The sequence below is a fragment of the Hippoglossus hippoglossus genome, chromosome 5 (assembly GCF_009819705.1).
Source record: "Hippoglossus hippoglossus isolate fHipHip1 chromosome 5, fHipHip1.pri, whole genome shotgun sequence".
Classification (NCBI taxonomy): domain Eukaryota; kingdom Metazoa; phylum Chordata; class Actinopteri; order Pleuronectiformes; family Pleuronectidae; genus Hippoglossus; species Hippoglossus hippoglossus.
The window spans coordinates 12,642,156-12,665,632 of NC_047155.1; the positions used below are offsets into that span (position 1 = coordinate 12,642,156).

General features: G+C 39.3%; 4 protein-coding genes across 8 annotated transcripts in view; all 4 read right to left on the reverse strand.

Annotated features, from left to right (window-relative positions):
* slc38a3b (solute carrier family 38 member 3b) overlaps positions 1-4,423 on the reverse strand; it is a 29,244-nt gene extending 24,821 nt beyond the window's left edge. The window contains exon 1 of one of the 2 annotated variants that reach the window (XM_034584534.1): positions 4,077-4,423. The gene's annotated coding sequence lies outside the window, so the exon portion shown is untranslated. The remainder of the gene's footprint in view (positions 1-4,076) is intronic. The other variant, XM_034584533.1, reaches the window with a different exon arrangement.
* A 3,797-nt stretch (positions 4,424-8,220) lies between these two features.
* rbm5 (RNA binding motif protein 5) lies at positions 8,221-16,511 on the reverse strand. Of its 4 annotated transcripts, none has more exons than XM_034584531.1 (25): positions 16,354-16,511; positions 16,080-16,125; positions 15,186-15,369; positions 14,925-15,083; positions 14,721-14,790; positions 14,245-14,318; positions 13,531-13,614; positions 13,199-13,259; positions 12,757-12,822; positions 12,510-12,670; positions 12,253-12,350; positions 12,021-12,108; positions 11,872-11,934; positions 11,591-11,657; positions 11,200-11,300; positions 10,992-11,100; positions 10,560-10,651; positions 10,288-10,452; positions 10,003-10,143; positions 9,809-9,901; positions 9,496-9,678; positions 9,318-9,392; positions 9,113-9,213; positions 8,859-8,988; positions 8,221-8,749 (listed from the first exon to the last, which is right to left on the reverse strand). In XM_034584531.1, exons 2-25 carry the CDS (start codon positions 16,094-16,096, stop codon positions 8,624-8,626), a joined length of 2,508 nt encoding a protein of 835 aa, XP_034440422.1. In that variant the 5' UTR covers positions 16,097-16,125; positions 16,354-16,511; the 3' UTR covers positions 8,221-8,623. The 4 variants fall into 4 exon arrangements, with proteins under 4 accessions (XP_034440422.1, XP_034440419.1, XP_034440423.1 ...); XM_034584528.1 differs by having other exon boundaries at positions 9,809-9,904; XM_034584532.1 differs by having other exon boundaries at positions 8,360-8,749; positions 11,872-11,931.
* Positions 16,512-19,013: 2,502 nt separating this feature from the next.
* Positions 19,014-20,435, reverse strand: brk1 (BRICK1 subunit of SCAR/WAVE actin nucleating complex). The gene is made up of 3 exons (XM_034585003.1): positions 20,231-20,435; positions 19,669-19,751; positions 19,014-19,561 (listed from the first exon to the last, which is right to left on the reverse strand). The coding sequence occupies exons 1-3, from the start codon at positions 20,379-20,381 to the stop codon at positions 19,535-19,537; spliced, it is 261 nt and encodes an 86-aa protein (XP_034440894.1). The 5' UTR covers positions 20,382-20,435; the 3' UTR covers positions 19,014-19,534.
* A 791-nt stretch (positions 20,436-21,226) lies between these two features.
* gpx1a (glutathione peroxidase 1a) lies at positions 21,227-22,848 on the reverse strand. The gene is made up of 2 exons (XM_034585002.1): positions 22,519-22,848; positions 21,227-21,776 (listed from the first exon to the last, which is right to left on the reverse strand). Exons 1-2 carry the CDS (start codon positions 22,741-22,743, stop codon positions 21,426-21,428), a joined length of 576 nt encoding a protein of 191 aa, XP_034440893.1. The 5' UTR covers positions 22,744-22,848; the 3' UTR covers positions 21,227-21,425.
* Positions 22,849-23,477: the final 629 nt, after the last annotated feature.

Genomic DNA, 23,477 nt, shown 5'->3' on the forward strand with positions numbered 1-23,477 from the left:
AATCTGTGCAACGCTGAGCAAAAACCCTGCAATAAATTCTGCCTCTCATGAACCCAGTAACCATAAAATGAAAGAACGTAATTTATCAATATCAATGAGCCTCTTCCAGCACAATCAATATAGGTGACAGTGCTAGAAACAGTTGTACTGGAAGGTTGTACATTTTTTTTACAAATGTTAAAGCCGTTAATAAATCTGATCAGATATTTATATTAGCAGCAAAATATGAACTAAAATCAAAAAGATAATAATTCATGATGAAATGTTTGTAGGCTGTAAGATCTGCTTTACATTCTGAAACATTAATATTCACACCAGTAGGCTACATTAAAGTGGCCGTAACCAATATTTCTATAACAACAAATCAAATGGTGAAAGTGACCACTCATTATAACAACCCCACAGAGAAGTATCACATGAATCTGTGGAGATAATCAGCTGCATGGAACCTTGCAACACATTTTAGCTAATTGTTTTGTCTCTCTCTCTCTCTCTCATCGACCTCATTTCATCGATAGCAGCTCGAATAAACAATGTGCGCCTCCGGTGCAGCAGCAAAACACCAGAGAGAAAAAGTCAGCAGCTTCCTGAGGATGACAGTGGAGAATTAAGCTACTAAACCACATAGAAACCACAGGAGTTGGTAGAGACCAAAAATGGAGCTAAAAGGAAAACAAACTTAAATTTGACAGGATGCAAAGATGCCTCTAAATTAATGGTAATACTGCTCTGTGTCTACCATATATGTGAATAAACAGCTGACACCCACCAATTTTGCTGTATCAACTCAAAAGGTCACGATATATTGCGATAACAAATCATTTCTGAAGGGGTCAAAGATCATCGCGCAAATGATGGAGGAGAAAATCACTATAAAGCTTTGTGTAGCTGAAGGCAGTCAGCGATTCAGGTGATTATTCTCTGTAGGTTCATCACTACCAATCACACGGTTTTCACATCATTTCATATTGTTGATATACAAATGTCGATTATAGCTGCTTTAACTATCTATAAGTAACCATCTGCCTGTTGCTGCCTTATACATGTTCCAGGATTTTCTCGGGTCAAAACTTGAGACTTGAATGTTCAAAACTAAAGTGTAAGTAAGTCTAAGAGCCAGACCATTACATCAGATTACATAACAGTTAATAGCTGAAATTCAATATACACTGGAGTTTGTAGCTTGTCAAGTTTACAGGGATTTATTTCTTGCAAGTGTTCACAAACAGTATCATGTGGCTCTCTGTAGATTTTTAAGAGAACATATTTGGGACTAATTTCTCCAGGAGGAACAAAATCATCGGAGCACTGGCGTAAATTTTTTTAGGCTGTCCAGAAATACTGAGCATAAAAGATATAAGAAGTTGAGAAAGTTTGAACTTTCTCAAAAGATGAACAAAGCATAAGTTGTTCAAGCACTTCGCTGGAAAACAAAAATGTTTAAGATCAAAAAAGCCTGGAGGGAGAACATTTAAACTTTCAAATGGTGGATTACATCAGTTCACTCATATCTACAACAAGTACATTCTGTACTTAAATAAATGGCTCCACTTGAATACCCAATGTCAACAAAGGACAATGACTTTCTAGTGATATAAATATAAACAGACAACAGCACATGACCAGGTTTGGTCCAACCCCACAGATTAAGAGCCTCTTGACACAGTTAATAAAAAAAAACACACACACACACGCGCACGCACGCGCACACACGCGCACACACGCGATGAAGAGCAGTGGTGGTGCTCAAAATGTCAACGGGCTTCAGGTGACACAAATTAGCAAAGATAATAATAACCTCTGGAGGGCGTGATACTTGAAACTTGGGCCGAGCTGAACACCGATATCCACGGGTCTGCTCGGCGTGACGGAGGAGCACAGCTGGCTGCCTCCCACATTGATAACACACTGGCCTTCTGCACAACGCGCACCTGTCCAGCTCCTGCTCGCACTCTCAGCCACTCTGATCGCCACACATGCTCACCGAGGTCAATGACCGCAGTCGGGCTTATCTGCTCACTCTCCACTGCGATGAACCCGGCATGAAAACCCATGTAGGGTGTTGGTGTTTAGATAGGGGGCAAAGTCAAAAACATACCTCCCCTCCCTGGCCCGCATCACCTTGAATACACACAGAGGTTCTCTACACAGGCTACCTGCCCCCCCGTGTCAGTTACAAGTTTCCACACTTTTCAGGGTTTGATACTTTAATACGATATTTCACGTCAGGTAGTTACGTGCTTTCAACAGTGCAGCCACAGTTGATGACGAGGGATCACTTCTACTCAAGCAACTGTGACCAAAGTGCCTTGTTTCACTTCACCTGACCAGACGAGGCCAGAAATTGCAAAACCACCTCTTCCAAAATGGAAGCTTACAACCTGCAACCTGCTCGGAAACGTTTTCAATCTTTCACATTAACGAGACACATGAAGCTGGTTCTGAAAAACTTGACAATGTTTGAAAAGTCCCAGCAGACAACTAATAAGTGTGCAAAAAAACATTGTTAGAATTATCATTAACAATTTTGACAACCTGCTATAACGCAGCCTCTAAGGGGCTAGTTACCTGTCAACTCTGTAAACAATGATGTAGCCTTCACCTAACACACATTCATATTATCAGGGCTTCAAATAGTGATTACTTATGATAATCTGAAAATGATCTTCTTCTCATTGGGTCTATAAAGTACCACCATCCTTATCACTGTTTCAGCCAATGAACCAAAGATTTCAGTTAACTGCCAGATAAGAAAGAGGAAGCAGCAAACCCTCAAAATTAAGAGGCTGGAACCAGCAAATCATGACATCTTTGTTTGAAAAGGCAAAATAATGACTGGTCTGCTAAAACAAAAGGAGACATTTGATTTGATGGATTGGAGCATTAAACAAAATCACCTAAACATTCACTGCTCAAAGAAAAATACAAAACCACCAAACCTTCAGGTCACAAAAGACAAAAAGTCCTGTCCCTCATCTACTCATTCAGTAAAAAAAAAAAAGATTTCAAAAACCATATTTGTTGGGCACATACTAATTACAGACGGAAACAAGCTCAGTTCGCACACAGATCCTGTTCAGCAGTAACTTCCCACACTCACAGGGCGCTCTTCCTCCACAAGGGAGGCCTATTTGTAGCCTGCAATTACACTGGCAACGCGCTTTAAAAGGCTGCTACTGGTTGTTATAGCTACTGCTGTTGAACTGTCGTCAGCGCACAACACTTAGACGTGTTATAAGTGCGGTTGAACATTATTCAGGAGGAGAAAACTATCATTTTTGATCGGGCAATGTTTTCTGGTGGCAGGAGGAGGAAAAGGAAACCGGCTCTTCGTTGAACCCGGTGTCATGTGGCTGCAGAGCACCGAAACTTGGAGGTGGAGACTGAGAAAAGTACAGAAAGGTCCCACGCTTCAGAGGCTTTTAAAAACGCACATGTTACAAAGAAACGTGTAAGAATATCGATTAATCGCGTGGAACTGCTTGTAAAACCCACCCTCACACAGCAATTGAATCTTGGGCACATTTACGCACAAACTTTCATCAAACCAAAATAAAATATACCGCTGGAAACATCTGGATGGATGGCACTGCGTTATTAATCCAGATGTCCATTTCATCTGTTGCATCTGTCTTTTAACTTCCAGGCTCATCCTCCAACGAGAGAAAGGACTGGAACTGCAGCAGGGTTCAGGACAATAGATGACTATCTGTCAATAACTCCCTGAAGCACATGGTCGTGACATCTGGACTTGGCGCTCACTCCCCAACGACCAAACATGCGATTTTTGCCTTTAATGATCAAAGCCGAATGTCCAACTCTACACCACCATGTGATCATATAGGCCATACATGCATCATGGGCTGTGTGTTTTCAGTATTTCCCTCTGGGCTACTATATACATATGAGGTTGGAAAAAAGCCCACTTTCTCAAGGTTTTAAAATATCACTTCACAAGCATCCACCTTCGAAAACGGTTAAAAGCAAAGACCACGTCAAGTACAACTGGATCAAAACAAAGCGTAGTGGTCTTTCTTTTAGTAGCAAACAAGTCCCATAGGTTTCTTCAGTCTTACCAAAGTCTCTCTCTCTCCTCTCGAAGCTTCAGGTTAATTCCTCCGGTGAGTGCTGGAACAATTTGATGATCGATGACTTTCTCCTTCCTTCTTATATCTTCTGTCTCTCTTCTCGGCGCGGTCGCTATATCTACATTTATGGGTGTTTTACGCACGTCGGGTCCGTCGCTCTCCAAGCCAGCAGCTGCAAAATGCGCTCTGAGAAACGCTCGGCATGGTAAAACCTTCTGGAGCTCATCTGTGGGGGTCGCACCATTGGTCCGCCTCCTCCTTTGCACCCACCCCCAAACCTCGCTGTAGGTCTGCTCCTGGAGGAGGTGAGGAGGGAAGCAGAGACAGTGGAGGTCTCAGTTCAGGCTGTGGGACGACTGCATTAGGCCATTTATGACAGAGGTGCCAGAATATAGTCCCAAAATCAGAGACTCATCATTGTTGAGTGGATCACACTTAAGTCTCCTGAGTGGTTGTGGGCATTTAAGTAGACATTAGTAAACATTAACACAGGGGTGAGGAGGTCATGTGGCCTCACCATGCAATAAATTAAAGTCACTAATTGCTTTCAAATGGGAAGTTGAACTGTAAGACGAAACCAATTTCTCTCTTTTCTTTTCTTTTCTTTGTAGGAAAAGTGTAGCAATAGACTTACATTGATTCAAATTTTGTTTTATGGCATTGCGTAAATTTGAGTTTGGGATGAACAGCTGAAATAACACAAACAAATAATTGTATCGTTGTCATCTGAATAAATACGGGGGGAAAAATAGCCAAAAGGGCAAAATGGTGAATTATCCTTAGGTCGTCAAATATGATACTAAAAAACCATAGGTAATTTTTTTCCACTGGCAAATACCATTGTGCTGTTCCACAGCAAGCTTAGACAAATTTCACTTGATCTCCTTTTCTGTTTCTTTTCTTTTCTTCTTTGAGGACTTATTTTGTATTACTTTTTATCAATACAGCCTACATTTATTAAAACGTTGGTTGTAACATTGTGCAGGTTTAAGTTTAGGATATTTACAACTGAAATATCACTGATAAATAATTGTGCTGTAGACATAAGAATCAAATATAGAAATACTTAATTGCCATTATAGCAATATGGAAAGTTGCCTTCAGGTCATCAAATTTTATACAAAAAACACAGAGGCATGAAACACAAAATACACAAGTAAAAATATCGATCATGAACTAAAGTATGAAACAATAAAACACTGTGGAGCAATAAGATTAGCAGCTCAGACTGGATCTGGCTACGATGTTGAAACTTATAATGTCACAGTGAACGTGCTATGTTCAATATACAGTAATATTACACTTAAAGTGTTCACTACAAGTTTACCAAAAAAAGCCATTAAGCAGAAATGGATCTAAATTCATTATGCAGCCCTTCTAGCGGCCTCTAGAGGCCATGTTGCTTTAATTAAGTTTTAGGATACCTGGGTTCAACAGGTTAAATAGTTCAATAGTTCACATGGTGCTAGTCTCTTGCACTTGTGGCAATTCACCACAAAACAGAGACAATGAATGACCTGACGCTGGAGGTAAAATCAATTTAACACTAATATTAACAAACTAACACGCAGCGCTTAGCCATGTGGTAACATATGTGTTTACGTTTGTAAGACTAGTATAGGCTACTAATACAAATTGGGTGTAAAGATTGGATAACTGAGCAGGCCATGGTACTCCGATGAAAATGTATGTTAGATCATTAGGGCCGTTGATAGTAAAGCATGAACAGATACAATATACAGTATAGATACAAGGCTAAGAACGAAGATCTGCAATCTGCAATAAATTATTTTAGCCACAGCACAAACAAGCCTTGCAGAATACGGCACTAATCCATTAACATATAGTTTATATAACAAAAACAGTAGCAAAGAGTTGCCTATTTACATATCTAACAGACACACAGCAACATTTGGTCTCAAAAATGTATTCGTTGCTGTTCTGGTTTTTACATGTATCAATAAAAAACAACATATCTGGAAATTCTGTTGAACAGTGTGTCACCTCCATGTGATTCTCATCCTCTGCTTTCATGAGTGAGTCATTCTACGGACCAATGGAAGACTCATTGTGAGATAGAAACATGGTGGGACAAGGTTTCACCCAGACTGTACCTGCTGTGTTACAAAAGCAGCAGGTTGAAGATATGAATCATACATTCCACACACCCACGTTCAAACATGACAATGAACTCAGCGTGTATTCTGGGCCCATACACCATGTTATCATTATATTGCATGCAACATGTACAATACCCTTGACAGGAAATATTCCCAGCTACAGGAACCAAAAGTCATTTTATGAATATCAAGTCAATATCATCAATATGGCTGATTGTGCTTTCTATGCATGTTAGATCCGGAGTACGTACTGAATTCAAAACCTTCATCATCTCTGTTTTAAATATTATAAAGTTAAACAACCGTGTCTAATCTTCACATGTGGTAAGACACACTGCAAGTTTATACCATGTCTGTGTCCTTCTATCTACAAATGTAGTTGCTGGGAAGTGTGTTAATAATTTAATTTAATGAGTTGAGTAAACTCCTGGCAGTTCATTCATTCAACTCATCCTTCAAAGTTTAAACAGTTCCTTTTTAAAAGCTCCTAAATCTGAAAATTCAAAATACACATATTAAGCTGAATTAACTTCAAATCTTTGTATGTACAGCCCCTGCTTCAAATGAAACGACATACATATTATATTAAGTAAATAAAATGTGTGATATAGTTAGTGGACTCAAAGTTTAAAATAGGGATTATCCTGCCGACTACAAGCTGCAGACTGATGCTTTGCACACATTGGTCAAAATCCGCTAAACAGAACATTGTCAAGTTAATGATCACTTTTACAATTTATTATGTAGAGTTACGTAAGCCCATTCATAAAGAGAGGGATCCAGCTCATCTTACTCAAGCTGCAGATGGAGGTTTGATTTTTGTGATATTTCGGAGAAACCATGGGGTAATAAAACAGCGGAGATCCAATCTATGACCACAGGAATCAAGGTGTATTGCTACACTATATTAATGTAACAAGAGGTGGACGTGAAGTTAAGAACATTTCTCCCTGAGAGGTGGAAACATCAGACGACCTTCAAGTCCATGAAATGAACCCACGGGACTGTATTATGTTTCATTGTGTTTATATAAGGGCTTCCAGCACAGAGACATGCAAACTGACCACCTCTTTGAATCAAGAAACAATATTATTTATCATTTATTACATAACTCACAGGCCAAGTGTTTACTTCATAGTCTGACAATGGAAACAGAGTATCCCATAAATAACAGCCTTCATTCTCCATTTACAGGATGCTTCAAACCCTCTTCTTCCTCTTCATGAAAGAGATGGATGAGGTCCTTGAACTCAGGGGGCATTGATCTCTTCAAAACAAAAGATACACTAGAGAAGCACAAACAACCTTTTTTAAACTTGCTGTGTTTAAACATGGACTCTGAATATACGTTTAAGTTTGCAGTTTCAATCTGAAATAAGATTGTGAGCTTTTACTAATTAAGATTCCATATTTAAACACAGTCCTGAGGCCAAAGAGCCTTTTACATACGCCCCCTCCCTCTTGAGTCTCTTCTCCCCAAAAAATCTTACAGTAATAAACTGTCATAACACCTTTCAAAACCCACCTTTGCAGAGCTGCTATCAGTATAAATATGATGCGTGTCCTTTATTTCAATGTGTGGTAATGATATGTATCTTATATTTGTCATTATTCACCATTATTTGCTTTATTTTTTTAATCCTATGTACATAGGATTGTGTTATAAAGTGCTATAAACACCCAATGGTGTTATTATATCCCACTAATTTTCAAGAGGTAGTTTGTGTTGCTCTTCTGTATCTTTTGTTTGAAGAGATCGTTACCCTTCAAAGTCTTTTGCTCCATGTTTCCACTTAGAAACACAGGTTTTACCTTCAGGGTATTTAATTAATACAATTCCCTCACACCGAGTCCAAGTACCCATCATACCATCTGCATTTTCAAAATGAGCATTCTATCAACTGAGGTTCTAAATTTTCTGGCCCATCTATATAGTAACATTTGCAATCATTGATAAGAGCTGTTTTGTAATTCATGTAGTGTATGATATAAATATAATCCACACCAGCAGGTAATCTCTCATGGAATTTATTTTATTTACAAACAGAAGATTTTGTATAAACTGTACAATTTCTTTAACATGCTGAGACAAAAAAGGCCTTAACACAGAGGAAATGCAAAAAAAACTCTAAATTAGGGATGTGAACTTACTGTGCATATATACAACTTATAAATTATGTGATTCACTTTCTCGATATGTCTAAATTAGAGATCATTTCTATTGCTTGGAAAATGACATTAAGAGGCATGATCATCTTGGATCATATAAGGAGTTAAATCATTTAAGGAGATCATCTCTTCAGGTTCTGTGCCATTTCTTTTGGCCTTGTTAATGCAGAAATGGTGGAGCTCAAGTTCAGGAAGAGGCAAATCATCTGCAGGCCATGACGATATGAAGAGTTTTGGAAAAACGACTCATTCCAACTCAGTGAAACGAGCAAACATGGCTTTGCGGACTGCGTCTTTATAAGTGTCAGAAGCAGAGAGGGTGTAGTTGGTGCCTTTGGTGCCGAGCCCGGCTCCTTTTGTTCTCAACTGTGCCTGAGAAGGGAAACAACAAACTTCAGTACTTCGTAGAGATCTATACCGTTATTGGGGATGATGGGTACTGGTTACACTTTAGGCACAACCAGGTCATTGTTGTGAATACCTCAATTGGCGCAGTGATGCCCTGTTGGTTGCGACCAAGTCCTTTTCCCTCCTTCCAGCCCATGGCCTGCAGCATTTTGTTCCCAATGTTGTCACTGTTGAGCCCGTCCTTCGTGGGCTGCTCATAATTACTGCACAGGAAAAAGGGAGTTTAGTTTTTTTCAATATAAACATAAAAAAATTACAACTTGAGCCATGCAAGGACTGGAAACTTAAAATAAGTATTAGTACTTAAAAAAAACCAAAGTTGCTTACATGACTGGTGCCGGCTGGCTAAATTTCTTCTTTTTGGGTGCCGGTGGTTCTGGGATGCCATATTTTTCTCTCCTCTCAGCTGCTCTGTCTCTGTACTTCAGCTATTCACAAAAAGAATAAAAACATTGTGAACCATTAATTGTTGTCACTTTGAAAGAAGAAAGAAGTGACTCTCAAACAGCTAGATGAATCCATAGAGACAAACCTCAGACTCTTTCCTCTCCAACTCTTCCAGCTCAGCTTCGGTCATTTTAGATCTGTGGAGAACCTCCAGGTTTTTCTAGAAATAACAAGTTAAAAAAAGATGAGTATCTCGTGGTTTTCCTGACTTGACACTTTTGATTCTCCCATTTCAGGTCTGACGATGAAATGCATGGTGTTACCTTGTGGAGGTCAGAGAGTTGCTGATGACGAGTTAGACTCTCTTTATTGGGAAACTGTCTCCTACAGAGCAGGCAGGCTAACTTGGACCAATCTGTCAGTTTGTCATTGACTCCGTCACCATCAGGCTCTGCTCCGCCCTCCTCTGGATCGCTGTCTCCACTGTAGGCTGCCACAAGGCCACACTGACCACACCATAGATAAACAAAGGTATGCATTAATATTGTTAACAGATATAACAACCTGGATATAACAGAAGGCTTCCAATGAAACTAGAATGGCAAACTCAGATTTTGGAATGAGTGAGAGTCTCACCTTGGAAGAGTGGGCTGATTGGGATGAGCTGGTTGGTGACTCCTCCTCAGCGCTCCGTAGCACTTCTGGCATGAGTCTTTCTAGACCTCCCGCCTGCTAAAAAAATACATACATACAATCAATACATTTGCATTGGGCCTGAGGCATACATTTGCACTCTGACCTTTTTCATACATAACAATCTAGTGGATTACCTTCTTTTCAAACAGTGTGAAGCCAGCATCAGCCGCTGCGGCCTCCTTCCTCTCTTCTTGACTAATGGGATTAAAGCTGCTCCTGAAGTTCTCTTTCTGCTTGTTGAGACTTTTAGCCCACCGCTCCATGTCTTTAGCAATCTGAAATAATTAAGCAGATTTAGAAGAACAGGAAGTTATACCCTAAAGAAAAGAATTCAAATACGCTACTCAACTATTCAGAAAAATGCTACAGAGCAGAAGCAGTAGAAGGAACTATGTGCTGAGGTGGGTTCATGATAATACCTGCTGAGCAGTCTTGCTTTTGGGCTTCTCCTTTTTCTCTTTGCCTTCTTTGCCTCCTGCTGCATTATCATTTGGTCCAGCATTTGGGTCAGTTGAGGCAGGTAAGTACGTCTGCTTCTCACTGTCCCAGTACAGATACTGCTGGGTCTGAGAGTTGTAGTAATACTGAAAGGATACAAACAAATACGTACATAATCAATATGAATTCCTGACACTGTCACCATTATGACAGTAAACAAAGGAGTCCCACATAGCGGTTAATCACTACTTACATGTGTGTTTGGGTCATAGTAGAGGCCAGTCTGAGGATCATAATAGTAGCCAGAAGACTCATCATACTGATAAGTGGATGTATCAGGGGCAGCTGTGAATTACACAGCATAATATCATTAGCAAGACAGAAAACTTATTCTGAGTTATACCACAAGTTTAAATAGAGCCTTCCCCATTTATCAGTTGACCAATGAAAAATCTCTCACACACACACACACACGCCAGGCTCTAGTTTTAAGTAATAAGAGTCTTATTTATTTAAATAACAGAAGTTAAGCATCGGCAGGAGTCATATATATATATATATATATATATATACACACACTATGATGCCATGTACATGACATTGACCTTGGAATGATTGAGCAGATCAATTATCATCATCACACAGATCCCAGTGAAACAGAACCGGTTTTAAGTGTTCCTCATACCAGTGCTGCCTTCAGCTGTCTGTCCAGTTATTGTACAGGCTACAGCTTCAAGGCCTGAGAAATGTCCTGTATGGTGTTTGCCCTCCAGTTGCTGAGCAAGTGTCAATCCCTGCAATGAACCATATTGTTATTTTAAGACTGTTACACGATGCATTTTAAAAACTGTACTATAGTGTAAATACAGAATTAACAAACATGTGGGCGTTACCTGAACAGCAGGGTGTGACATCATGTGTTGTTGGTAGACTTGTGCACCCTGTGAGATCACTACTCCAGCTGCATTTGGAACCATCTTCACACTTGGCGCAGCTAAATGAGGAATGCAAAGCTCTTGTGAATCATTTTTCAAATGCTTAAAATCAGTGTGCAGAGAAAAATTATCATATTATTTAAAATCCAGCAGACACTATTCTGTGCTTGAGATTTATCTACTTTACTATAATGGTGTTTGGTGTTCCAAAAATCAGCGTGAAGTAATAGTCCTCTCTGTGAAGCACAGAGAGGACTATACCCTACTAAATACTACCTGCAACATTTTCTTATTACTAACACTTAATAAATATTCAGTGACCTCTATGCGGCATTAAAGCATCTCATACCTCCTAGAATTCCATTTCCCTGTGAGGTGCTGGCTCCTGCTGCTTGCTGGTAATACGTCTGGTACTCCTATTACAAAAACAAATTTGAAATAAAATTATTTGTTTTCAAGCGATAGAGGTATCTATTTAAACAATAATCAAGTACAGGTACAACCTTGTGTCTCATTACTTATCAGTACTATAGTGGTAATTTTAATATATGCACCAATAAAGAACTTTTTTTAAGTTATCAGAAATGATACTACTCAAGCAAATTGTTTAATCTTTTTTCTTCTACTAACCTGTGACATTGGAGTGTAGCCTTCTTGCAGGTAGCTGTACTCCGACATCCCCTCTTGGCTCTGATGTGGCAGAAAAGAAATCGTGCATTATGATTCTGTGACATTAACACTAGGAGATGATTAACCAGATGCTGAAAACACAGGTCTACCTGACTTGAGGACCACTGGGCTGCAGCGATGGCGGTGCTGGCCACAGAAAAGGCACTGACACGATTCCCATCAGGTAGTAAAAGATCCCTAAAACAAACAAGAAAATAGTGTCAAAAATTACAATTTTTTTATTTCAGTGTGGATTAATCTCTCCCTTTATTCTAATATAAAACAAGCAATTTGAATAACAAATGAAAGATCTTTTTTACATAAAACTATTGGTATACTCACTTTCTAGCACTCTTGGCATAATCAACCCCAATTGTTTTTCCATCCAGTTTTAGAGGAGGCTGCAGTCCCTGTAAGATGGTTAGCAGCTGAGAAGCCTCCTGTGAAAAGAAGTGATACCAAATTTTAAGTGAAATGCAGATCAATGAGGTGGTAAGATTGGAATCCACTGCAAAGTGGTTGGTTGTTTCAGAAGTAAATTGAAAATGTAAGAGTACATTGTGACAATGGTCACTTGTGGATATTAAAGAACACTTTACCAGTGGAGAGGAAAGTTGTACAAAGGCAAAGCCTCTGTTCTGGCCCGTCTGCTTGTCCTTGATGAGGCGAATATTGTTCGATGAAAGATTAGCATATGGTGCAATGGCCGTCATGATGGCTTCCACAGTTGTGATGGCAGAAATATTCCTCAGGATGATTGCTGTACAGAACAAAAGTCTATATTTAAGAACAATTTACCTCTGACAGAAAGTGCAACATAACGTATGTAAAATAGCTATCTCTTACTGTCGCCATAGAAATCTCCACTGGATTGAGTTTCAGAGACTCCGGTATTACCGCTGTTTTCACTTTCTGTTGAGAGAACGACAGAAGTAAGAGGTGCATTAACATCAACTTCGGAGCAGTGGAATTAAAGAATTGGAAATGAGATATAAAGTGATAAGTGTCAAAAATTTGTTCTAAAATGTTTACAGTATCAGTTTGACTATCTCATCAATTCCATATTTTGTGTTTTTCCCCCCATTTTGTGTTACTGTCAGGTAGGAAGGAAAAATGCATGCTTCTTTCCCAATCTATGCACTTTGCCTACATCTGACAATGTCAACACTAAACAATCCATATCACTTGGTTTGCTAGGCCTTTGCAACTCCAAGAACACAAGCTTTGCGTTGCATCCCGGCACTGCTGCCTCAGCCTGTCAGTGGCCTCTTTATGATTAACTACTTACCAGCTTTGGCTGCTCCACACCTGAAGCACTTCAGCCTCCTCCGGAAATTGTACAGGCCACACTGCAAGTAACCGTTCACATCATTTTTATTATACACCTACTAAAGCCCTTCACAGTGCTGCCTCAGAGAGCAGCCAGTCTATATTGGTGCAGCATACCATACTTACCTCGGACACAACCTAACCTTTAGCGCTCATCCAAATGTAGGTGTAACCAAAAAAATAAGCTGACACAACTATCAATTGTAATTTAAAGACCTAATATGTGTGTGTTCGTGTAGTGGTTTGTAGCAATGTTGTGAGGATGATGTGACCATGAAACTAAAGACTTACAGTGTTGCAGAGCCAGTCTTCATACTTGTTCCTGGGGTGACTGTAGTGCATGTCCACACTTTTGCCTTGGATGGTCAGACGTTTCTGAAAGAGGAGGACAAATGTCAACCAAGTGCTCGTGGTGAGAATTCATCTCATCAAAAGAGCAAGCAGTGTCGGAAGGGAGAGAAGGGGAAGAGGGATCCCCATCAGATAGGCTTGTGTTAAAGACAGCCACATGATGTATATGTGAGCATGATGTATAGAGGGTTCTTTAGGTGTTTGGGACCCGCGTGCCCAGACTAAGCTGGAGCAGAGTGTACAATGTGACCCTAACAGACATGTATGACATGTATTGGCTTCCCACAGAAATGTAAAGGAAGAGAGTGACTTTGTTAAAAAAAAATAAAAACATCTACTGAGAGGGCTCTATCAGCAAGGAAATGATGTGTTCTTTATCTTAAATGCAAATTCCTTAAGGAGATGACCTCAATCTGACTAAAATCTGCAATTCTGTTGCTACTGCAATTATATAAACTGATCAATATACTTAAAAAAATAAATCATGTATAACCATTTATATTAGTATACACATTTTTTCTCTCTGTAACAAACAATTTTTTTTCAAAAAGATCAATAGTTTCCACACTACTTATTTAATACACTTTGGTTGCCTTTTGGGTTATTTTTCAAGATCCCCAAGATTAAAACTAGACTTGGCGATTGTGAAGCAACCTGATTGGTCTCCATCCATCGGGTAGCATCTTGCAAGTGATAAAAGTCCACGAAGGCGAAACCACGGCTTATACCTAGAGACAGCATTCAAATATAGACGGGAGGCGTGTTAGTTAAGAGTCCATGGGAATATTATTCAAAGTCTTCCACAAACTGCTTCACAACCCAGGCCCTTTTTGTACACATTGGGCCACTCCTTAGGAGTTTTACCATAGCAAGAAATCCTGTTGAATATCACTATTTGAAACACACTCATCAAAGTGTGTCTACTAACTGACTTTTTCACAACTATTATTGCTTCTGTTACTTACCTGGGAAAAGATCCACAATTAACTGAAATGAAAAGTCTGTTACGTAATTTGATCAAATTCTCTTAGTTGCTATAGGAAAATGGGTCTGAATAGAAGCAGCTTGGCCCTATGGTCAAAGACTGGGGGGAGGGAGGTTGGGGTCCGTCTTCTACATCTGGTTCTCACCTGTTTTCTTCTTCATCAGCCTGACATCCACTGGCTGGGGTCCCTCCAGCTGGTCAATGGCAAAACGAATCTAAATAACACAAAGATTGGACTGTCACGTTTTTATACTGAACCTGTCCCATTTAAAATGTCATCTGTCAGCTAACAGAGTGAATTGTTTGCAAACATACAACAAAATTAGGCACAAAAAGAGTTAAAACTTACATCATCCTCAGTGACATGAGGAGACAGACCCCAGAGCATGATTGTCTTGCTCTTCCTCTCATCCCCAGGCTCCCTTCTGTAATCCTGCTCTGGGTAGTCCCCATCCGAGTGATAACCATCTTCTGATCTATCACTGTTGCGTCGTTTACGGTCTCTTTGCTTTAAAACAAATCAAATCAATGCATCAATTACATAATAATGTCCTCGGAGAACAAAACCTCATGGTAGATTTTATAGTCAGGACATATTAAAAATAATTACCTCCGGACTGTCTCTTGATGCTCGACGGTCTCCACCACCCTCATAACGATCATTTCGTCTCTCTTCCCCCCAGCGGCGCATGTTGTGATCGCGCTCGGGATCCCTCTCTCTTCTATCACGCCATTCTGATTCATCACGGGGCTGGTCAGAGCCATATCTACCGCTACGTTCTGTCCGACTAATCCTATTAGGGACAGCATAGAATGGAAAAGTAAAACATCAGCACAACATTGTATTTGTAAAAAAAAAAAGTGATCCAAGAAAATACTACTACGTCATCAAGCTCAACTACGCCCTACTTGATTAACATTGCACATAAATAAACCTGTCTCAAATATTTGTATTTACATTTATTGATTTTGGTAATGCATATGTGGATAAAAGGCATCTTGGACATTTATACTGCTTTTTAACTGACACCAACATATCAGTCGATCTTGATTCTTCTGCCTGAGCTACAAAGTAGCCACTGATTTGTAGTTTTATTCTAACTTTTAGTATTTAAACTTTTCAAATATGATGCTTATGTCTGGAAATGTGCTTTCAAGATAGAGGTAGCCACTTGCATAAGAAATGTCCCATCAGGCCTCAGCATTTCTTTGAATGTGATGGATCAAATTTGACTTTACCGGAAAACGTCAAATCATCGACATGAAGGATCACTGCAATCATTAGTAACAGGTTGGAATTAAAATGTTCGTTTTCTGTAGGATCCTACATGATTTGCATATTCGCAGTTTAACCATTCATGTAATACAAACGCTAACTGGACCTTAATTGGTTTCCGATTATTAAGATTACAGACATTTAGAATCCATCGCAGGACGGGTAGTTGAGCTGTATTTGTGGCTAACCACACCTAGCATGGCGACAGGCGCTGGAGAAGCTACTCACCTTTTATCGGCTCCCATTTTCCACTCAGCTTCAGCAGTCACACGACCTGTAGAAATAAATACTGCAGTTTACAGTAATACAAACACCATGTTTTAACAGTAACAACTTCAAACACACGACACAAACCTCTTACACTCGAACCATCTAGTTATAATGCGCACGACTGGACGGCTGTACAAACATGGACACGGTCTAACCTCGGCTAAAAGACGCCAAAACCAATGGCGCAAACGAAAAGTGTTTCTGTTTCTGCTGTGAGCGCGCAGTAACTCACCAGTGTCGGTTGTTCACAGTGTTGTTGGTCACTTTTAATGTTTCAAAACGATACTGGAAGGTTTAGAGACAGTGAAATTCATCTCACGTTCAAGGACTTTCGACAACACTGAAACGGCACCTTCTTCGTCCCAACATGCATTGCTGCATAACCCGGTGCATCGTGGGAAATATCCCGCCCCGAGTTTGCCTCTCGGGCAGGAATTGGAAAATAGGTCTTCTATGTTGACATTACGAGTAATATTTGGATAAAATAATAAAAAGATGGCTTTTTGGGTTCACAAATTATTACTGCTGTCTGCCATCGATAGAGAACGACGCCATGTTACTCGATTACTGTGTAGATGGTCCTGACATTCCAAACTGAGGGCAAATAAATACACAGACCGCCATTTTACTGTGCACATCGTCATGTATCTTGCCATGTTTGCACTGTGACTTGTGTAATTCAGTATTTGAACTATGGGGTTTAACTTGTTCATGTGCAACCTTTAAATGGTTGTCTGAATTCCTTTCAGTCAATCCAGATGTTTAATCAACAAAATGATAAAATTGTCATTGTAACCTGCTTATATTATCCATTTATATCTATTTCATATGATGTGAATACTGGAATGATTGACTTGGTTCTACCTTTTCAATAATTTGCAGAGCTACAATCTGGAATATTCTGCCTCGTCTCTATGTAACACACTGATGTGTAAATATGACATCCTCTCCTCATTTCTGTTAGATATGGAGCATATTAAAATGGTATTGTGGTGGCTATTTGTACAAAGGATGTTTCTGTCAAAATAAACTTAACAGAAAAGCCACTGAGACACCAGTCTAGTTGGGTTGTACTCAGGCAATTAAAGAAGTCCATTGTCCACGCTGAATGATTTAGCCGCAGGGGAGGGCGAACAGGGACCGGGAATTATTTTCTGGCTAGCTAAGCTAACCATAGCTAGAGCAACAAAATAAAACACGAAATATAACATATACTTAATAGACTGATTGATGCATTTGAAAATATGCTTTTGATTTTCTTTATCCAGAGTGTTAGTATGGCTGGTTGCATCATCATTTCAGACTTACGGTTGACATGTTCATAAAGATGCTGCAAGAAGTGTTCTTGAGGATGTGGAAAATGAGAAGGTAATTCTTGGTCTTGATTCTGAGTCTGAAATCTCTGATGCTGAGGACCTAGAATTATGTTCTGCAGGATCAAGCGTTGTGGATGTATTTTTGAATCCAGCTCTCCTAAATTAAGAAGGCTCCTTTGATGTCAAAGAAGACTCATCAAAGGCTCCTTAATAAAGAAGGAACAATAAGCTAAATAGGAATATAGTGAAGAAACACCCAGCCATGCATGAAATAACAGGGGCTTGCATAGCTTGTGTATCAAATGGTTAACATATTCAGTGTAATCACCTGAACAACTAAACTCAACAGTGCAGTAAATCGAGGAAAAGACCATAATGGCACACAAGATGAATAACCAGCAGCTGATACATTTTCTGCTGTACCTTGCAGAACTTCTATTCTGGAGTAATTGGAAATGGTTATGGCAAAATGGCTCAACAGCGCCCCCTAAAACGCAGCAATTCTGTCTGGTTTAACCGATCATCACGAAATTCGGTACACACGTGTATCATGACCGGACGGGGAAAAAGGCCCACCACCAATTTGATTAACTCAACAGGAAGTCGGCCATTTTGGATTTAGTGGCCATTTTGGCCATTTTACACTAGAGGTGTGCATCTTCAGTGGCCTCACGATTTGATTACGATTCATCAGTCAACGATTCAATAATCTGCGGGAAGAACTTCTGCCTGCAGGAGAGAGTGTGTGTGGGTGTGTGTGTGTGTGCTCGTCTCTGTTACTCTTCACACGAACTGATAATCACATATATTTAGTTATTAAACGATGATGCCGGATCATGACTCCAGATCATTCCGCTCACTTTAACACTGAAGTCCTGGCAAAAAGCCACTGAGGCACCAGTCTAGTTGGGTTGTACTCAGGCAATTAAAGAAGTCCACGCTGAATTCACGGTTGGGTAGATTTATTTTGCTGTTCAAACACAAAGATAAACATGTGCTTCTCCTCATTCTCTGGTAAAAAAAACAAAAAACATTTCCCTACCTGGTGCTCCCCCTCATTAACAACACTGGCTACCTTTAATGTGAGTCCTACCTGGTCTAGTGTGTAGTGCCCCCTAGTGTCTAAAAATATAAATGCTAAAATAACAAATAATAATCACAATATATTAAAACTAACGAAATAGCTCCTACAGGTATGAAGGGCTGTAATGATTCCACAGTAAAAGAATCATCCTTTAAGTCTTGCATATTAATGCATTACTTACAATACTACATGGTTAGATAAATATTGTGCAATAAGTTTAAAAGAATGGTGCACAATGTATGTTTTATTCATATGGTGTTAAGCCTGTGTACAATCTGTACAACAGAGCACGGTTGATGTCCAGGTCGTTTGTTTTTAAGATGCTGCACATGTATATCTTTCCTTATTATTTCGCTGTATCTCTTATGTTTTCCTTTGCATGTCTTTGTTTTGTTTGAGTGTATATAGCAAGACTGAACTAGATTCTAGAAACATATTTCATAGTATGCATCACCGCTTACATAGAATACAATAAAGATTTGCTGCATTGGGGAACACGGTTATTGTTTAGCATTTATTACAGTATTTAAATCCCAAAACATCACCAAACATTTGACTGTACAAGCATGGTTCCTTAATAAAGATGACGCCACAATAACTTGTTTAACATGGCACACAAGAATGTTCCTCTTTCATAAATCTCTGATGTGGTAATGGTGATAGTGTATACAACACAGACGGTCAACAAATTGTGCTGATACCAGATCCATAACTGAGCCTCATGATGTTTTTAAAACCAATACTAATGGGAGTTATTTTTCATTTTTGTAACATTGATCAATGTTTGAATTGCTGACACCAAAGACTGGCCCATATCTTCTATACAAATGCATCATGAGATAAAAACAACACAAAACTCAAGCCATTTAATATAAAAAATGGTCCACGGGGCCCCAGAAAAGGAGGTGGAATCCATATCACTTAATCCAAAGACTCAGGGTGAAGGGGTAGGGTGAGATGGGGGCGGGCGGGGGGAGGTAGCCTCAAGATGTTATGGATTTCCATGATGAGGTCTAGGTCAAAGTCTCTCCTTTTGTCACCTGGAATGAGACACACATTTAAATGATGTTAAATCACTTCGAGATCAATCTAGTTAAAAATCAAAACAAGCCATGAGATTGTTCGAATTCCAATGCAGGACACTTACTCTGGCCTCAATGTATTCAATCCTCCTCTCCAACGCTGTCAGCTTCTCATTAAGAGTGGCCAGACGGGATCGACACGACATATCTGATGGAACCAAGGTTGCATTTATTATCAGTTGTGACATATCCGTGGAGCAGCATGTCTGCACTGTCAATAACAAAGGACAACATCACTGCTGGTAACTCGCACGAGTGACTCTGCAGCTGCTGGTATAAACACATTTGACAGCAGAGCAGGCTAGCGTTAGCAGTGGCTAAGACTGGCGTTAGCTTTCACATTACTCGACTGTAGAAGCTGTTTGACTCGACTTTGACGTTTGGCAGGCAGCTAATATATCTTCAATCAAAGTATAATGCACCTCAACACCAAACCGTCGGAGTATTTGTACGAGAAAACAAGCCCGCAGCTAATGATAAAGCTAACTGCTAACTGGGAGTGGCCATTGACAAACATCAACACCGGTGCTAGCCACAGCAGGAAGGCTAGCTCCAGCAGCTAGCTTGCTACACAAATTCCCACGGAACTAAGCGTGTATTCCGCGGAACTGGTCGCTGGGAGCTCACCGAAGGAATTCAGAAAGTCGGCGATTTTTTTGATACTGCTCGTGATCACTTCTATGTACTCTCGGTTGGCCCAGTCCTGGTGAATCTCTCTCTGCACTGGGTCCTCCTGGCCGGCCATGTTGGACGAGTCGCGATACGGCGTAGCGTTCATTCCGGGATAGATGGCTGCGCACGACCAGGCAGGATGGCGCAGACAAGACGAGTGTGTATGTTTCACGAGCAGAAAGCCTCATGTAGGAGCTAGAATATAGGAAAAAGAAGATATGTATTAATTTTGTTACACATTTAATATCGTTTTTGGCAAAGAAAACGTCATCTATAAATGCAAATATACCAATAAAGGACCCTGTTTTTTTTTTTTTTTCCTGAAAGACGTTGAACAATATGTGAATCTTATTTCCAAATCATCAAACAAAACAGCTGTTAAGACTCCTGTTCCTCTTTTAAAATGGAAAATTAAAATAAAAACAAAAATATTGTATGGTGCAGGCAAGACAACTGTAAATGTTTAAATAGATAGCCTCATGTAGTGTTAGAATATAGCACAAGCTAATTTTCAATTATATATTATGCGTATTGCCCTCATTACATTTGAAGTCATGCCACACCTAAGCTTCAATTTACGTTAAATAATCAATGCTCGTAACCCAAGTCAGCAGAAGGCCTTATTGGCAGCATCCCACAGTTTATCTTTTTAGGATAGAAATAACTCGTAGTCCTACTTTAATCTGAGTTAAGTAACTTGTAACACGCATATATATATAAATATAAATACATCTTGCGGAGGTGAACATTCATGTTTAACACCCACCAGGTCTGTTCTCAATGTCAAAGTTACCCTGGTTAACTTCCCTGTAACGACGGTTGCCAAGCAACAAGATCTCAGATGTTACTGTTTCAGATTTTGTTCACTTAAACTTCACCTACATTTTCCAGAGAGTCAAAAATGTTGTGATGTGTTTGTGTTCAGTGAACAGACATGACGGCAGCAGTTTATATGACAGGAAATGTTTATTTTGTCAAGTAATATGGAAAATGATGATATGAGTTATACACAGTGGGTGAGTCAGGCTTTTACATCTACATCAGAAACTCCCCTCACAAAAAGGCTTAAAGGAGTGTCTTCATTAAGTAAACAGGCTTAACAACCACAGTGCACTGGAAACACTCATATCACATTTTTAATAGGGTTTATCTACTTGACCCTCTGGAGCAGCTCTTTAATATCGGCCTCGATATCGATGGTAGGGAAATTTCTGCTGTAGCGCTTGTAGGGCTCTCCATCTGGGCCGACCAGGAACTTCTCAAAGTTCCAGGAAACATCGTTCCTACACACTGGACTCCAGATGATGAACTTTGGATCACTCATGAGAGCCATTGAATCATCACTGGGAAATGGCAGGCTGTTCTTCAGGTAGACAAACAAGGGGTGCGCATCCTTTCCATTCACATCCACCTTCTCGAGGAGCTGGAACTTTGGTTCAAAGCCATTTCCAGGACGGATGTACTTCAGACAATTCAGGATTTCTTCATTCTTGCAGTTCTCCTGTTGTAAAAAAAAAAAAAGACACTGACTTAAAATCAATGAAGAGCCGATGGACAGTGTGACGTTGAGCTTCAAGATGATTTTATTCAAATGAAAATAATGAGGCCAGTGTTGTACTCAATTTTGAATAACTTTTGCTTTACTTAGAGTATAGTGTATTTTTATGTACTTCACTTAAGACAATCACTGTATTTTACACAATTAGACTTCTGAGTGCAAAAACTATGAAATAATTATAACATATAAAGGCAAAAGAATAGAATACTATACTAGAATATATTAAGTTATCATTAGCTCCACTTCTACCAAATACAACAGTATAGTTCTACTTTACCCATAACACATTTGCCACAACAACACTGATATGAGCCACTCTAATGCATATCAATACTTAACACTGAATGCTCTTAAGTAGCCAACATTGTGTAGATGATAATAACCCTAAAATAATAAAAAAATATACATGTAGTGACAAATCAGACATTTCATTGCAATGTTGCATTCAAATTTTGTGATATTGTACCTTTTTACTTGAGGATGGATGTAAATACTTCTTTCAAAACTAAAGCTTGTACTGACACCTCCTTAAATTCAGCATTCATGAACAGTATTAGCTTCTGCTCGATAGTCTGATGGTGAGAAGCACAAAGGCCTTGGAGTCCTAAACATATCTGATCACATTGTAAATATTTAGGATTATATAAATCTGAATAATACCCTCACATGGGGCCACATGACTTGCCTGATGTCCAAACTGATTGCAGGGAACACCCAGAACAACGAGACCCATGGAGGAATACCGAGAGTGCAGCTCGTTCATCTGAGTGAAGTCCCTGGTTGTTGTTCCTCAGAGAGACGCCACATTTTCCACGAGAACAACTTTCCCCTTCAGTGCAGCGAAACTGAAGGGTTCTCCACACAGCAGCTTGGCTGTCAGCTCATAAAACCTCCTCACGTTTCCAGCCATTCTTCTGAGATTCTTCTGGTTTCCGGGTGAATTTAACAAAGGAGACTTCAGGAAATACACTTTTTTTTATTCAGGCGGTCCAAAGTCAACTAGCCCAGCCTTCACCTTCTTCAGGGGGCGGTGCATCACGTTTTTGTTTTTTTCAATTGCTAAATACAAATTCAACAGACAAAACATTTACAATAACAAATGTATAACAATGTAAGATTGCGTCAATTTAATGAAAAATTACATTAACATGCACAACCACAAACATTTAAAGAGTCAAATTCATAAAAAAAAGTAAATAAATACAATTAATATGTGAATTAAATCTAATGTATATTCTGTCTGGAAACTAAGTGATAATGCTGACAAATATTAATATTACAGTAGGACTTTCCCGGTTTTATCAGTTTCAAAGGATCTAAATAAAATGACAATTCTTTCAAAACTCATAAGTGAGACACCTTAAAAGGATTTATCACTTAAAAAATAAATAAAATAAAAATGGATGAATATCATGTTCTCCATTTTGAGACCAAATCTAATGTTACTAAAGGTTAAAGCTGGAAAAAACAGTAGTTGTTTAATACCAAATTGTGAATATCCTTCCAAAACAAAGTAGAGAGATTATAAGAGAGCATTGAATGTTCTAATGTTTGTATTTTTATTTATTTTGTACGTTTTACAGAATGCACATTCATTACAACCATTGTTGAACCAGAGTCTCAAAAATTCGTTACAGGGAAAAA

Bases quoted from the DNA above. Each gene is read 5' to 3' on its own strand.
- rbm5 (XM_034584528.1), bottom strand. The intron at 13,615-14,244 runs GTTGCTTCACAA...CTCCTCTTTCAG, and splicing joins GATGGATGGAGACCAATCAG to AAACGTCTGACCATCCAAGG. The intron at 10,652-10,991 runs GTATGAGGAACA...TGTAATTCACAG, and splicing joins GACAGCTGAAGGCAGCACTG to CTGCCCCTGATACATCCACT.
- brk1 (XM_034585003.1), bottom strand. From the start codon at position 20,381: ATGAACGCTACGCCGTATCGCGACTCGTCCAACATGGCCGGCCAGGAG. The intron at 19,752-20,230 runs GTGAGCTCCCAG...TGGTTCCATCAG, and splicing joins CGACTTTCTGAATTCCTTCG to ATATGTCGTGTCGATCCCGT. The intron at 19,562-19,668 runs GTAAGTGTCCTG...GTCTCATTCCAG, and splicing joins TTGAATACATTGAGGCCAGA to GTGACAAAAGGAGAGACTTT.